This window comes from Corapipo altera, unplaced genomic scaffold (genome assembly GCF_003945725.1).
Source record: "Corapipo altera isolate COAL_440 unplaced genomic scaffold, ASM394572v1 45, whole genome shotgun sequence".
NCBI lineage: Eukaryota > Metazoa > Chordata > Aves > Passeriformes > Pipridae > Corapipo > Corapipo altera.
The window spans coordinates 16,060,144-16,076,993 of record NW_020884877.1 but is presented as its reverse complement, the minus strand read 5'-3'; the positions used below and the strand labels follow the sequence as shown (position 1 = coordinate 16,076,993).

Here is a 16,850-nt window from a genome sequence, read left to right as displayed (position 1 = left end):
CTGAGCCCCTCAGCTGCCCAGTGGGGCATGCTCAGTCTGTTCCAGTGCAAAGTCAAATTCATTAGTTTGGATCACTTCTTCAGTGCACTGAAATGGACAGATCTTATGCATTCTGCTGTGACTTGAAAGCTCTAGAAATGTTTCTCTTAGGGGTAGTAGTGTACAACTGGAGATGGTAGATACACGTAGCTTTTTGTAGTACCCACCACAGGAAGATGTCTGACATACACCTTCGGGGTCCATCTGTCTGGACATACTGCCACAGATCTAAACAGCAGATGCACCTGAACTGGAACCCTATTGCTGTCATTAAAAGTGATCCTTTTGTGAGCTCCCTGCTGTGATCTTTGGCACCCCAGGTTGTAAGCTGATTAGCAAATTTGTAACTCAACTACAAATTGGTGAGAAAATGTGATGCTCTACATGTGTGGAAAGTAAGAGAGGAGGCTTCAATCAAAAACAAGACAGGCTTTGGTGAAACATTATAAATTCAAATAGGAAATACCATTTCCTGGTCTCCAACACATTTCTAGAGCTTTACTAAAGCAAATTTGAAAATGTGGGATGTTTATATCAGGTGTAAGGCCTGTCTAAAACCTCACTAGTGTTTCACTAAAAACTGCATTAGCTGGGGGTTTTCTTTATGACAATGATTAGGAAAAAAACCAAACCAAAAATATTACAAATTTTATATGCACAGTAAATTGCATATAAAGTGGCAATTTATTGTGGCAAGGAAAAAACAATCACTTTGTCATGAAGGTTTATTGGTAATTGTCAGTCCCATGAATTCTGTGTTGGTGTAAACTTTACCTACTGATTGGATCCTGATCTGCCAGCTGTATCTTTGTAAAATACTCAAATATGGAGGAGATTTATGACTTTAGCAAAAGATATTAAAAAAATTAGATAGTGTCAAACTAGAAATATGATCTATATTTTTATTAGTTAAGCAATTAACCATTGAAATTTTCCTATGGATATAATGAATTTTGCCTTCTTTAAAGTAATTTATTCTAGGTTTAGTGTCTTGAAAGATCCAGTACCTGAAGGTGATGAAGGAATTAGTATGAGAACATTTTAAGGTCTGAGACATGGAAATTCAAGATGTCTGTTTATAACATAGTCATTTCCAGTGATGCGCAACTGTGTGTTTTGAGTGTCTTCAAATGATTCATATTACAAGCTGGTCCTCTATAGATTCAGGACTCAGACTAAAACCAGAGAAAGTAGGTCAGCTGTAGGAATCCAGAAATTAAAAAATGAAGAACATGACTGGACCTGCAGATGTAGCAGAAACAGGAACAGAATTCTCAGGTGTACTGAGACTGGAAGCTTGAGGACAAATATTTTTACTTCATTAACTATCCCTTTATATCTCAATAATGATTCCTGATGGATGATATCACTTCATTTAAGAAATCTACTTATATTTTTTAGGTAGAAGAATTGAGATAACTTGAAATAAAATTTATGTAAAAGTAATGACTAATACATTTGGAAAATATTTCCAATTTAAACTAATTCAGTATTGTTTTTAGAATATTCATTTGCTTAGGTCAAACAACTCCTTATGGCCTTCCACAGTCATGATGTTGACAGTGCTGGTACAAGCCTGTCAGCACAAGACAGCACTGTTAAAATAGTCAGAAGAGATTTATCCATTAGTCAGGGAATCCTCTCTACCCAGTTGCTCAGTGATAAAATGCTATACTATTTTTGCTTACTGATTTATAATAGGTATTGCCAAGGAGATTTTTAGTATGATTAAGAAACTATTCTAATTTTTTTTAAATTTCCCCACTAGAAATAACCAATTATTAAATCGTGATTTAAAATATGGGGGGGGGAGGAAGCAAGCAAAAAAACAAACTAAAGGATGGCAGGTTTGGACTTAATGCAGCATTCTATGCTTTTATAGAGTCATGGAGTAATTTACATTGAAAGGAACCTTATTTGGTCCAGCTTCTAAATTTAACATAAAAACAACTTCATTGAAGTCCTATAGGATCTCAAATATAGTCCAACGTATGTATCACCCAAAAGAGGTAGTGTTTTGGCAGGATTGGAGCCCTGAAAGTAAAGCAGGTATTGCTCCTTTCCTTCAGCCCAATGCAACTTTAGAGCACACGTGACAGTGGTGTTCACCACCTACTCTAACATTCAAAGGTTTTATTTTCTGTTCTGTAAAATGGCGAATGAATGAAAGGCGATTTACCTGGATGACTAATTTTATAGTTAATTGATTCTATGGATGCTATTAATTGTAGATATAATTGTAATACCAAAATACTTTACAGGGTTAAACTACATATTTGTATTTCAAACAGAAACAATTAGCTTAGTATGCTAGAGGATCTGCCCTAGTGCCTACATCGTAGAAACTAATTAATTATAAACTATTCCATCAACATAATAACTACTGTTCTGCATTTAAAAAAATAATCTTCATTAGGGTGTAAGGATCTGATTCAATTGTTTTGGCAAAGTTGGCAGCAGTGCTCCACAGTTACTAAATTTTATATTGTTAGAGTTATTTACAGAAAGATTTAAAATAAGAATTAACTAATTTAGTGGTTCATCAATTCCATCATTAAATTAATAATTTTCATTCATAATGGACCTACTTTCTCCCTAATTTTATTTTCCTTACTTGTTTTATTTTCAATCTGGCATGTTTTTAATCATTGCTCATCATCATACATGAACTCATTTTCACATTTTTCTTTCCCGAAGCCTGATTTTTCCCAAAATTCGTTTGGGAATTAAATCAAGTCTCTTCTTCAAGTTTTATCTGCCACTTGCCTGAACCCTAACAGCTTTGGTGTGTTCAGACACTCAGCAGGTTTCCTGGTTTGAACACTGCTTCTTTTCTCATTTTCTACGTAACCATCCAAATGAACATGCACACGTCCCTGAGTTTTATTTTTAAAAAGACTTAAAATTAATTTCAGTTAAAAATTTGCTCAGTAATAGATTTTAACTGTTTACCCAGTAAACGTGTAATATAAAAAATGTGGTTTGTTTGATTCAATCAGCGATTATATTTATTATGGACATGATTTTGCAGACATACATTAAGTAAATATTCTAAAAAGAACTAATAGATGCTTTTTTTTCTGATTATTTTTTTAGTTTGTTTTATTGGTTTGTTCTGATTTTTTCCCAGTCTTTAAAGTTACCATTTGCTACTGTTTGTATTTTTGACTTCTAATTATGTTGACATTTTATCTTTTCTCTATACTGCTTTTCTGACTTGTTACTCTCAACAATTAAAACAGTGTAACACAGATATTAGAATTATAACAGAGTTACATTTAAGAAAGGCTGATGATGCATTTGTAAGGTACTGATGCCTGTGTTCTTACAATGTCTCTCTTCGGTTTCATTTGTCCTCTAGGTCGTTGTGAATGCCCTGTTGGGAGCGATTCCATCTATTATGAATGTGCTTCTTGTTTGCCTTATATTCTGGCTGATCTTCAGTATCATGGGAGTAAACCTATTTGCTGGAAAATTTTACTACTGCGTTAACACTACAACTGATGAGAGATTTGACATCAGCCAAATCAACAACTACAGTCAATGTGAGGAGCTCATACAAAACAATGAAACTGCCCGGTGGAAGAATGTGAAGGTTAACTTCGATAACGTAGGCCTTGGTTATCTTTCTCTGCTTCAAGTGGTAAGTCACCACTCCTTAATTTCTATTTCTCTTTCTATATCTCTGTTGCTGACTTGTAACAATAAAAAGTTATTTCTTATTGGTTTTTTTTTTTAATTTAGAAATTTTGTCTGTCACTTCTTGGTTTGAATTATGAAGTGTGGGATAAATCCATGACTCTACAGAAATTATTCAAGACCCAGGGGCTGTGCTGACTATGAGAAAAAAATACGTAATTTAAGCCTAATACTCCTGGGCTGTATTGAAAAAAATAACTTGCACAAAAAATAACTTTTACATCAGATATTACTTATAAGGGATAAAAATTCTTAATAGGTGCTATGTCCTCTATAGTGAGATACTAGAATTTGCTTGCAATTCTTGTGCATGAATAAAACATGCAATAGAAAGCAAGAGTCAGGTATTAATGTTGCACTGTGCTGGTTTGTACGATGAGAGCTAAAGACACTTAGTCGTCAGGTCTTAAACAACATTTCTGACAAGCCATTTTCCAGGAAAAGTGTGATGTAAACACCAGTATTCTTTTTATAGGCTACATTTAAAGGATGGATGGATATCATGTACGCAGCTGTGGATTCTCGTAATGTAAGTATAGTCCCTTGACTCCATTTGTTTTGACTGTATGAGCTCCGAGATTTGAGAATGTAATTTTAACATCTTTCAGAAATAACAGTAAAAATGAGAGAAGAAGGAGCTATTATAATTTTGTAGTCAAAGAAAATGGAAACCATAGGAAAAATACAAGAGATAGGGAAAGCAGAGGAGCAGTCCTAAAGGATTCCACATTCTCGATGGTATGGTTGGACCAAAATTCCTCAATCCCACACCAGACTTAACTGTTGCCTGAAACGCCTTTTCCTCCTCTTATTGTGCATCGAGGAATTATTTATATTTGGAAACAGGCACTGATACAGAGATAAGTTTTTTTGTAATGCTGATCTTTTTTTAAAGCTCAGACTTTCACTGTGCTCTGCAAGCCACTCCTTTCTTTAGGGCACAGTGCCTATTTTTAATTTGGCCTGCGCATTTTTTTACCCTTTTGCCTCCTCCTTGCTCCCTTGGTGCAAGTTTTTCTGTAGTTCTAAGTAGACAACTGAATAAACTATACTGGTAAAGCTCCAGCTACACTCACAGCAGGCCTGTTGTAGCTGTACCAGTGTGCATAGCTGTACCAAGAATATATGCTTAGTCTAAACACCGCTTGGATGCCTCTCTTCCATAATCTGGTGCAGTTTCCTAATTCCCATAGCAGTGAAAGCTCTGCCTGCCCACATCAGGGGCTCCCACATGATTTACAGAAAATTCTGCAGATTTACATGCTGGTGTTTCTCCTCATCTGTAGACTCAGATAGATGGAACTTTAGTAGTTTAAACTAATCGTGTCTTCAGTACTTATTCTACATTCATACAGGCCAGTTACATTTTTTAAAATGAAATATCAAGTTTGATAGCAAAGTTCTTTTTCAAGAATGTAACTTAATAGATTGAAAGTCAGTGGAATGGATATGTCAGAACTTGACTGTGAGAAGCAAAGATCAGAGTGATAGAGCCCTAATTTTATCCAGCATATATTTTGTGCTCACTGTTAAACTAAGTTTCTATGCCTGTTTTTGCAGGTTTTGGATCAGCCTAAGTATGAAGATAACCTGTATATGTATCTTTACTTTGTCATCTTTATCATCTTTGGATCATTTTTTACCTTGAACCTTTTTATTGGTGTCATCATAGACAATTTCAACCAGCAGAAAAAGAAGATAAGTACTTCATCATTATTCTACAAAGAAATCAAACAAATGCTTGATTTTGGTCCAGTCATAAAAATTTTATTCATTAAGTATTTTTTTCTTCTATAATAAATTAATATGAGCTCTGCATGCTAAATACATTGAATTATTAAAGCTTACAGCTTGACTTGATGAGGGCTTGATGGATAATTGACAAGATATGTCTGTCCATGATTAGTGAAATACTCATTGTCATTTTTGTAAAGATGTGGATTTGGGGCTGGAGCCTACAGTAGACTCATAAAAAGTCTATCCATTGAAATAGCAAAATTAGCTATAAAAACTCTTTGCTATATTACCTTCATATCACAGAGCTCAGCAGTGCAGATTTCTGAACTTTAATAACAAACTTTGTATTATCTTCATTTGTGCTCTTTAGTCTTTTTGTTTTGTCAACACTGCATCAAAAGGTATTAGTGTTTCAGCTGCAGAATTAACCCTTTGTGTAGCTTAATACTTAATTTATAAAAATAATAGAAGAGGATTTTTATATCTGTCCTAAATTTTCCCACAGAAGAAAATGTGACCAAGAGTGATTATTACTATTATTTTTAAGTAATCGATAAAGATACATGATTGTAACCAGTTTTTGTCTCTTTGGTTTACTTTGGAGGTCAAGACATTTTTATGACAGAGGAACAGAAGAAATACTACAATGCAATGAAAAAATTGGGTTCAAAGAAACCACAAAAGCCTATACCTCGACCAGCAGTAAGAATAAAAATATTTTCTGTTATTTTTACATCTGTATGAAAATTGGATTTTTTCAATTATGCCTTAGGCTGAAATAAGTTGTAAGCTAAAACAAGAAGTGATATAAGAAAAGCCTTATTTATCTCAAATAATTTTTTTTTCTCTTTTCCCCCACCCCCAACAGAACAAATTCCAAGGCATGGTCTTTGATTTTGTAACAAAACAAGCATTTGATATCAGCATCATGATACTTATCTGCCTTAACATGGTCACAATGATGGTAGAAACAGATGATCAGAGTGAAGACATGGAAAACATTTTATATTGGATTAACCTGGTGTTTATCGTACTTTTCACCGGAGAATTTGTCCTGAAATTGATTTCACTTCGCCATTACTACTTTACTATAGGTTGGAATATTTTTGATTTTGTGGTTGTCATTCTCTCCATAGTAGGTAAGAGCAATTAATTTTTATGAAATGTCTAATTCTGTAGAAACAGAAACATTTTTGGCATGTAAAATCTATTTATATTTTGGTTCAACTTTGTCACTAGAAAGTCTTATCCACAAAATAACTGAAAAGTGTATGGTAAGAAATTGTTTAGCAAGAGGCTTCATATATTCCTACTTTTTTATTAGTTGAAATTAGATCTTTATTCTGAATTCAATAGAGATTTCAATGCATACATAAAAATCAATTTTGGTATAAATTTACAGTGGCAGTTGCAGGTGAAAGAGTCCAGCAGTCCAAAATCCAAGAGTAAAATCTGTGTGGGACTATTGTTGGTTAGCATGCACATATCCTAGGTAGCAGGGTAAAACCCTTAGCTGACTTCAGAGTTTTGTTTGATCTGGAGAGGTTTCATGCCTGAGCTGGAGTGAGAAACTGGAGATGCAGAGCTGAAGCAGATATAGTAACAAATAATGACTCCACTAATCTTTGCTTTACCTAGAGCAGCAAACCTGAAAGAACTGAGTAAAAATTGTGTTATTTTAACTTTTCAGAACTCCTTAATATGCGAATCGGTTTTACTATATTTATATCCAACCAGGATGCAGTTAATTTTCTGCTTTGAGGCACATAATATAATGCTCAATTTTTCTACTCTTCAATGAGGTTTAACAAATGTTTTTATTACCAGTTTGTTTACATTTGAATTGCTGTGTCACTAATAATAAACTTGTGTTCATGTTATTTTATGTATCATTAAGAAGTTGCAGTTCTCTACAAACATACGTATTTTCTTTGAATACCATAACTTGATTACATGACATTTTAATACTACTCTACATATAACCTTTCTTCTGATTAACTGACATTATTTTTGTTACAATTAAACAGAAGAGTATTCCTCTGGTCTCAGCATTTGCTAACATACATACACTAGTTATCAGTTTGCCCTAAAAAAAGATTGATGTTGTGTATTTGTTTGTCTGTTCACATACATTCTCATGCAATTAATACTCAGAAGAATCATTGATGCAGTTTTCCATTATCCTGCAAATTGCTTCAGAATTTCTGTTGGGATTTGTTAGTTTCCAAAGCATACCAAACTATAAAGGCTTCGTAAAAACAACTGAATGGCTAATTTCTAAAAATCCGTGTAAATATCCTATTCTTCTAAAGTTCTACAATATTTGTAGAATAAATCTTTAGCAGTGGTTTTTAAATATAATAATACTCTTTACTGATTTAACTTGTCTTTCTCTAGGTATGTTCTTAGCTGAGATGATTGAGAAGTACTTTGTATCCCCCACACTATTCAGAGTCATCCGACTTGCCAGAATCGGTCGAATCCTGCGCCTCATTAAAGGCGCCAAGGGAATCCGCACTCTGCTTTTTGCTTTGATGATGTCTCTTCCTGCTCTGTTCAACATTGGTCTGCTGCTCTTCCTGGTCATGTTCATCTATGCGATATTTGGCATGTCCAACTTTGCCTATGTTAAGAGGGAAGTTGGGATCGATGACATGTTCAACTTTGAAACGTTTGGCAACAGCATGATCTGCCTGTTTCAGATCACCACGTCTGCTGGCTGGGACGGTTTGCTCGCCCCAATTCTGAACAGTGGAGAGCCCGACTGTGATCCCCATAAAGATCATCCTGGGAGCTCTGTGAAAGGTGACTGTGGCAACCCTTCTGTTGGGATTTTCTTCTTTGTCAGCTACATTATCATCTCCTTTCTGGTAGTGGTGAACATGTACATTGCTGTGATTTTGGAGAACTTCAGTGTTGCTACTGAGGAAAGTGCTGAACCCTTGAGCGAGGACGACTTTGAGATGTTCTATGAGGTTTGGGAGAAATTTGATCCCGATGCAACACAATTCATAGAGTTCAGTAAACTATCAGATTTTGCAGCTTCATTAGATCCGCCTCTTCTCATCGCAAAACCGAACAAAGTCCAGCTCATTGCAATGGATCTGCCCATGGTGAGTGGTGACAGAATTCACTGCCTTGACATCCTGTTTGCTTTCACAAAGCGTGTTTTGGGGGAAAGTGGAGAGATGGATGCCCTCAGAATACAGATGGAAGATCGGTTTATGGCAGCCAATCCTTCTAAAGTCTCCTATGAACCAATTACAACCACATTGAAACGAAAGCAGGAGGAGGTGTCTGCTGTCATCATTCAGCGTGCTTACAGACGTCATCTTTTAAGACAAAAATTCAAAAAAGTGTCATGTATATTTAGTCAGGATAAAGGTAAAGAGGAGGATGATCTGCCCATGAAAGAAGATATGATAATGGATAAACTAAATGAGAACTCTACTCCAGAAAAAACAGACATGACCCCATCCACAACCTCCCCACCTTCTTATGACAGTGTAACAAAGCCAGACAAGGATAAATATGAAAAAGACAAATCAGAAAAAGAAGATAAAGGTAAAGACAGCAAGGAAAGTAAAAAGTAACACAGAATGATGTTTGGGATAAACTGTTTACAGCCTGAAAAAGTATGTATTTGTGTCAACAGGACTCCCGTAGGAGGTACATGCCAAACTGTCAGTTTTTACATATATAGATATATATATGATTATATATATAAGGTCAGTGCCTATAACAAGACAGTGACCCCTCGTCATCAAACTGCAACTCTGTAAAACAGGGTAACATCTTGACAGGAGGTTGTTGTTTTTAGTACCAGCTGACAGTGCTGAAGAGATGATAAAATGGCCAATCAGATGGTAGGGACCAGTTAAAAAAAAAGGGTGCAAACCTATGAATCTCTGTGTTTAACATGAAACACACAGTACAAAAATTGTATCCACTGTTAGCATTTCAACAGTCACATTTGCCATATTTTTACAAAAATCAGTGTTGGTGAACTTATCATTTTTTAATTCACAGGTTGTTTACTATTATATGTGACTATTTTTGTAAATGGGTTTTATGTTGGGGAAGGGGGTATGAGGACCAGGTGTTCTACTCTCGGATTCTCTATAATGTACAGACTGAAGTGATTTGCATGAAGGCATGCTGCACTTGTAGTTCATGCATGGAAAAACATGACGTCGCACAAAGCAGCAGTCTGACTACTTCCATGTTTCAGGGTGGCTCTATATTTTGAGGTGCTTAATAACAGTATCCATCTAGTATCTCATCCAGACAAATCTTAATGTGCCTGTAAAGTCCCATAGAGTCTACAATAATAGAACAGATGTTTTATTTTTTCATTAATCATTTAACTGTGGTTGAACAAACTCTGCGTAAAAATTTTTCCGAGGGACATGAGTCCACTTTTAAGTATTCTTGTGCGAAAAACCGCCTACCTGACCTTGGGAAATTGTGTTTACCAAAAACTTGCAAAACTTAAGAATTATAAAGTTGTTCTGCTTCACCCTGCAGTATCATTTAGCCATCTTCTGCTCTCAGCAAGGTTGACATTATATGTGTTGATTAAAAAAGTACCGTCTATGTAAATAGTTATTTTATCCCGTGGTGCATGTTTGAGCAAACAAATAATGACGTGCACAATATTTATTGCATCAAATATGTACCACAGTAGGTGTAATTTGCAAGCTTTCAACAGCTAATATGAAATATTCTGTACCATTATAGATAGTTTGGAAGCTATCACTGATGCATGTTTATCTTGCCTTTGCTGCTGTTATTCTACTCCTTCCACTGTTAAGAGTCTAATATGGGAAGCCATATCTCAGTGGTTAAGTGAAATAAATTGGTCAATCGGTCATCATTCTTTCACAACATCAAGCAATAGTTTGCAGCTATTTAAGAGCTTCTTGCTTTGCATTATAAAATTTTAAGTGACTACTGTACGGTGTATAGTCAGACTGTACAGGATATGTTGCAAACTGCTTAATCTGTTGAAAAATACATGGATAGAATTTTCTAAGAAAATATAAATATTGTAAAAAATACCATTTTATTTTATTTTTCAGCGTTTTGTACATAAAATAAGAAATGAGAATTATCTTCAGGTTGATGTTACTGTCACTTTTGTTACCTTCTATCCATAGCACTTTTTAATTCAAGAACTTCACAAAATAAGAAACAAAGGAAAGAATGGGGTAGCTTTAGGTTTCTGCTTTTTTATTAGTACTGTATTTTTGCACACATTTTAATGTGAAATAAGTTTCAAACTGAGTCCAAAATGCACTTGCTTCCAAATAGATATAACTTGTAATTGAAATGTGGTGGGGAAGATTTGTTTAAAATTCTAGCACTGCCTGCATCAGAAGTTTCAAGGTAGTCTTTTTATTCATGAAATCTTTACCAGTGTTTGTTTACATAGACTATTCTTATTCTTGTTGATTCATGCTGCACTAGAACTGTTCTAAATATAATATGGGATCCACAATGCTTTTTTTTCCACAGGAATTAAATAGCAAACTTGTATAATTGATCACATCAGGACATTTTGTGTTTCTTACACAAGCAAAAATTCGATGTTGACTCCTCCTTTTACAAAAATATTGACTTGTGTGTCGGTGAACTGCATGCAGGAAAATGCTATTACCATAAAGAACAGTAAACCACATTACAGTTGAGCCAAAAGAATAAAGACTTCATTTTTTATTGTATTTAATGGTTCTTTGTTTCTTTTTTTCACTACAAACTATTTGCTATAAAGAGATGCTATGAAAATAAAACGAGAATATATAAAGTGTTAGAAATAATGAGTAGTGATTAGAATTCATTATAATAATAGATTTGCAAAAATTAAAAATAATCTAAGCTGTATGCTTTCAGAAAGATGTTTAATATGATTTGCACTTTTCAGGTTATTAATACAGTTTAGGATCCTAGTAGGATAATGTTTCTGTGCTCATGATGCTTAAATCCCTTTTTCATATAATTTATTCTGAGACAACTAGAAAAACAGATGTTAACTCTCTAGCTATCAAGGCTGAAAAGCAGTACGAATCATTTCAATGATACTTTACATTTGACGTGAAGAATTATCTTTGTGCTATAAAGAAAAAGTTGTTTCCCTCATAATTTTAAAAGTGTAATTTATTATTTTGTGTTAAGACATGAGAGTCAAATTTTTAGGTAGCAGTCATATTTGAGTGCTATTTCAAAAAAGAACTTTTCTCTGTTGTAAATTTAAAGTCACGTCGTGACTAAACAAATTAAAAGCACAAACTCTAATAATCATCACAGATATGCAGATGTGCACATCAGATACTCCATATAATATCAGGAAACCCAGATGTACCCAATGATCTGTGTTATGTGGAAGTCCGAGCTTTGGGTGTGGACCCCAGCAAATGGAGCAGTGGGATGGTGGGTGCCCTCCATCTCTTCCCTCCACAGTCTTCTACTACTGATGGTCTGTGGAGATCGTTTACTCTACAAATGACCATTGCTACATTAGTGTAGCGAGCTCTTAGGCTGCAGTATCACAATTAGATTTTTTACCTCAGGCTGTGAAGTAACAGTCGTCAGGATAGGGTGTAAGATAGGGAGAGATGAGAGAATCTGAAATTCTGTAATTTAAGGACAAATTTCCTCATGTATGGTTGATTTTGTGAAAAAAAAAAAAAAACCACAACAAAAAAATGTTGAAAAAAATGCAGGTACATAAATAATATATGCGTATGAATTAGACCATTCTGAAAATAATCAGTATGCGTCCGGCAGGGGGTTGTAATTAACAGAAGACTAGTACAAAGGAAAAAAATTAATTAAATGCCTCAAACGTGACAAACAGCTGTGGTTTTGTTTGGGTGCCCTTTTCCCCCCCTTTTTTTTCTTTTTTTTTTTTTTTTTGCTAACATGTGTAGAGGTACCGGGCACACGTGTGTCCCCTCGGACACCGGCGCTGCCCGGGTGTGTCCCCGCAGCGCCTCCCGCGCTCCCCCCGCCCGGGCAGCGCGCGCAGCCGCGAGGCGGCTCCGGCCGCTCGGTCCGCCCGCGGCTCCGGGACGGAACCGCCCCCCGGGCCCGGCCCGACGCCGACCTCTGGCCGCTGACCAGCGCCGCCCCACGGCCCAACACCGCCCCCCGGTCCCGGCACAGAACCGCCCCATGGCCCTGGCCTAGCACCGCCCCCCGGCTGGGAGCGCTCCACCCTCCGCTCGAGCAGCGGGCGCGGCGCGCATGGAGCGGCGGGCGGCGGGCAGGTAGGGAGAGCCTGCTCCATCCCGGCGGCCATCGGGGGCCTCGGGACCCGCCCGCGCCTGCAGGTGAGGGGGGCGCGGGGAGATGCGGCCGGGGCCGGCTGGTTCCCGGGGGCACCGCGAGCTCCGGGCGGGAGGCGGGGGCCGAGCGGCTGCCCGGGGAGGGGGGAGCGGCCCTCGGGAGCCGCTCGGGGTCACCCCTCCCTGGGGTCACCTCGCCCCGGGGCTGGGAAAGCGCCGCTTGGCCGCGCTCCCCGCCGGGGATGGAGGGCGGCGGCCGGGCGTCCCCGGTACTTGCGGTCGCCAGCGAAGGACCGGCTGGCGAAGCGGGGAGGCGGCGGGATGCGCTGGGATAGCGGCGGTGCAGGTAAGCGCAGGGGGTGTCTCCAAGCGCAGAGGCGGCGGTGGAGCCCAGGAGCACCCGCTGCCAGCCCAGGAGCGGCGGGTTCTGGGTGAGGAGAATAGCAAACCCCACGGGCACCTGAGTTTGTAAGTCATAGAGAGAGTGATTGTCCCTAAATCGGAAAGGCAGACAGTTGTGCAGGGGCAGTGGCTGACCCAGGCCAGTAGTGCTAAATAATAGGCTGGTTGCTACAGGCTGAAAAACACACTCAGTTTCCCATGTTCTTTCACACATACCGGTGAATTATACCCACCATATATTGTAGTGTTCTGAATGAGGTTGCATTTTACTGGGAGAAGATTTGCTAACAAAAGTCTGCCACAGAAGATTTCACATCCACGTTTGTCACCCTTGTTTTGTCAGTGTGCAAACTGGAGAATGGATTTTTTTTACATAGCGAAGAGGCTTGTAAATTTTAATGTATTTACCCTGAGAAGTGGCAAAGTAAATAAAGACCCAAGGGCAAAGATACTGGAGTGGCATACCATAGGGTGACTCCAGAATGACTTCTGTGCTATTTAATCTTGTCAGAGGGAAGCAGGCCAAAGTAATCTCTAAAATACAGCTTTTAAAAACTTTAAAAATAAAGGAAGGTCTGCCCTTTCTGTATGCCTGTTCTTATACGTGGTTATTGTTTTAATATGTCATTTTTGTGTTTCGTTGTATGAACGATAGTTCATGCTAGCCCAGCAACATCCCTTACTACTTGAATGCAGGATGCTAAAAACCTCATCATAATTTATTTTAGAGAATTCAATTAAAAGCAGCAAAACCAGAGAACTTGAAGAGATAGTTTGTGACTAAGCATCCTTTATTTTAAAATAGTCTTGGAGCTTTATAGATCTATTTAGTTTTTATCATGAAATGAATAGAACTTTCTTACTTGTGTAATAGTCTGAGAAGTGATTGCAGCATGCGGTGTTACCTTGCTGTGATTTTACCTTTGTGATAGGTCTTGTGCTATACTTTCTAGATTTTGGATTCTGTAAGGTTTTTCTAATAACAGTTTAAAATTATTTCCTGCCTTTGTGATTGCATAGCAAAGGCTGTGGAGGGAATGAGCAATAACCAATGACAAGAGGTTGTGCAACACATATTCACTATTGTAAGTTGTTGTACTTCAGAAACAAATGGCCTTGTAGAGAGGCTACAGAGCAGCACGCAGCCTAGTTTGGTACTTTTCACACCAACAGCACAGTTTGGCTTTACCACAAACAGGTGTTACAGCACGGATGTGCTACCTTAGTCTGTTTGTTCAAAGTGGAGAGGGGGTGAATGGAGCTGAACTGTGGTTTGGTTTACTTTCTATAGAGGAATCTTCTACAGATGGTTGATGTTGACTGACTGTTGTGGTTTAACCCCAGCTGCCAACTAAATGCTGCACAGCTGCTTGCTCAGTCCCCACCAGCGGGGTGGGGGAAGAGAATCAGAAGGGTAAAAGTGAGAAAACTTGTGAGTTGAAGTGAAGATGGTTCAATAGGTAAAGCAAAAGTGGTGTGCATGAACAAACCCAAACAAGGCATTTATCCACCACTTCCCATGGTGTGGGAGGTTTTCAGTCATCCCCAGGACAGCAGGGCTCCACCACAGGGAATGGTGACTTGGGTAGACAAATGCAGTCACTCCAAACATGTCCTCCTTCCCCCGGCTTTATATGCTGAGCATGACACCATATGGTGTGGGATATCCCTGTGGTCAGTTGGGATCAGCTGTCTCAGCTGTGTCCCCTCCCAACTTCTTGTGCACTCCAAGCCTCCTTGCTGGTGGGGCTGTGTGAGGAGCAGAAAAGGCCTTGACTCTGAGTGCTGCTCAGCAATAACAGAAACATCCCTGAAGTACCAGCACCATTTTCAGCACAAATCGGAAACACAGCACCACAACACTAGCTACTAGGAAGAAAATTAATTCCCTCCCAACCAAAACCAGCATGCTAATTTAGAGTAACAGTGAGCCAGAGGATAAGGTTTGGATGTCTCTGGCAGCAAAGACATCTGCATATAATGTGTATATGAATCTGAGAAATGCAGAACATCCGTGTCACTGAAAAACAGATTCATCAAATAGATGCAGTATTAAGTGAAGGACTGATATATGCATATAAAATGACGAAGAAGATTAAGTATTTTCCTATGTTTTTTATTATTTGTAGTATACATTGTTGTGCTATATTAGTTACTTCCTTGCCCCATAACCTGTTTAAAGACAGTTATATTTTTGCTAATTCTAAAAACTTTTCAAATGAATAATACCATGCTATTTTGAATATAACAATTTACCTTGAAAAGTATTTCACACCTGTTTCACTTTGTTGTAAACTGCTTGACTTCTCGAGCCCAATTTAAATACTTTTGCAAGCCATAATAAAGATGCAGGTATTGTTGCCCCCCTCCCCATCATCCTGTTTATTATGTGGCTCTGATTGGTAAAAAAACCCCAAAACCTGTTGCATTTCCTAATTCCTAGGTGAGTACTTTCTCCATTAGCAGTGCCTTGCATCGCTCTGAATATCCTCAGTTATTTGATGATTTCTTTTGCAAGACCTGAGCACTTCTGTGCCAGGGTGCATGGGCCAGGTAAAAAAGGAGAGTGGGCATGGCCAGATTGGAGGCAGCCGCCCTTATCTGCACTCCAGGGAGGGGGATGAAATGAAGCTAATTCAAACTAATTGGTTTCAGTGATAATACATTCTGTATAGCGTGCTGTCTGATAAGCAAGTGTTGTTAGAACAGATAAAAAAGTAATTATTTAAGAACAGACAAAAAAGAATGTATTTCCTAATTAATGGTTCTGAAGAGCAATCTGGAATTGTGAACCAGTCTGCAGATAAGACTTGTACCTAGTTTCCAAGGATTCTTTTTAAACTAGTTTGCCATAATCTGATAATTAAGTGGTTATAATGTTAAAAGGAAAAGGTATTTTAAACATATATACTGAGACTGCTTTGACATATAAAAGCAATTTTTGCAGCTACTGTTCTGCAAAACTGTTTTCTCCAGGGTTTTTTCGCAACTTCATTGTTGTGTTATGAATTGGCATATGTGACCTAGAGGTCACATCGTTTCAGTGCAGTACTTACCATGCAGTGTTCTCGAGACATTTTGTATCATGCACATATTTGACAGGAAAATAAATCTAGTGCCTTGATAAGATTATAATGGGGTGCTGAAAAGGGTATGTTTGATCGTATGAATTCCATGTTATTACATGGATCCTTTGATCAGCCTGCTGGGAGTTTTTAATTCACACTTCTGGGAACTGTTTGTGTTCAAGTGGGAATTGCGTGACTCTGAGTTTGACACTGATTTTTCACTTTGCTTTGAAGTGCCAACAGCCTTCTCAAAAGGCTTACTCTATTTCAGTAATCAAGCACTAATTTTTGTTACCTGGTGAGAGCACAGATGTGAAGGGCAAATTGCATGAATAACCTTGAAATATTGTTTTAAACAATTGCATTAGGAGTCTTGCTTTACACACTTAGTCCTATGCAATCTTATTTTTTTTTGTTTATGTGTGTGCTTCTCACCAGGTGCATTAGTCTTTTTTTTGTCTCTTCTGTCTTTTTCAGGAAGATCTGTTTGCTCAGTCCATCTGCACATAGCACAGTAATGTAAATCAATACTGTACGCTTTGTACCAAGTATATCTGGAAAAGACATATACGCAAGCTGGTATTTTTGCACTGGAGGTAGTGGATCTTAAACACAAATT

At 37.9% G+C, this 16,850-nt stretch overlaps 2 protein-coding genes across 9 annotated transcripts in view; both read left to right on the top strand.

The window, feature by feature from the left end:
• Nucleotides 1-11,198, top strand: part of LOC113943978 (sodium channel protein type 2 subunit alpha) — a 76,726-nt gene extending 65,528 nt beyond the window's left edge. For 4 of the 7 annotated variants that reach the window (XM_027636458.1, XM_027636464.1, XM_027636461.1 and 1 more), the window contains 6 exons: nucleotides 3,401-3,682; nucleotides 4,214-4,267; nucleotides 5,299-5,436; nucleotides 6,073-6,177; nucleotides 6,344-6,614; nucleotides 7,873-11,198. In XM_027636458.1, coding sequence (XP_027492259.1) covers nucleotides 3,401-3,682; nucleotides 4,214-4,267; nucleotides 5,299-5,436; nucleotides 6,073-6,177; nucleotides 6,344-6,614; nucleotides 7,873-9,068 — 2,046 coding nt within the window. In that variant the 3' untranslated portion in view covers nucleotides 9,069-11,198. The remainder of the gene's footprint in view (nucleotides 1-3,400; nucleotides 3,683-4,213; nucleotides 4,268-5,298; nucleotides 5,437-6,072; nucleotides 6,178-6,343; nucleotides 6,615-7,872) is intronic. The other 3 variants (XM_027636459.1, XM_027636460.1, XM_027636463.1) reach the window with 2 other exon arrangements.
• Nucleotides 11,199-12,705: 1,507 nt separating this feature from the next.
• CSRNP3 (cysteine and serine rich nuclear protein 3) overlaps nucleotides 12,706-16,850 on the top strand; it is a 108,123-nt gene continuing 103,978 nt past the window's right edge. The window contains exon 1 of one of the 2 annotated variants that reach the window (XM_027636546.1): nucleotides 12,706-12,806. The gene's annotated coding sequence lies outside the window, so the exon portion shown is untranslated. Of the gene's footprint in view, nucleotides 12,807-14,602; nucleotides 14,624-16,850 lie in introns of those variants that run through there. The other variant, XM_027636552.1, reaches the window with a different exon arrangement.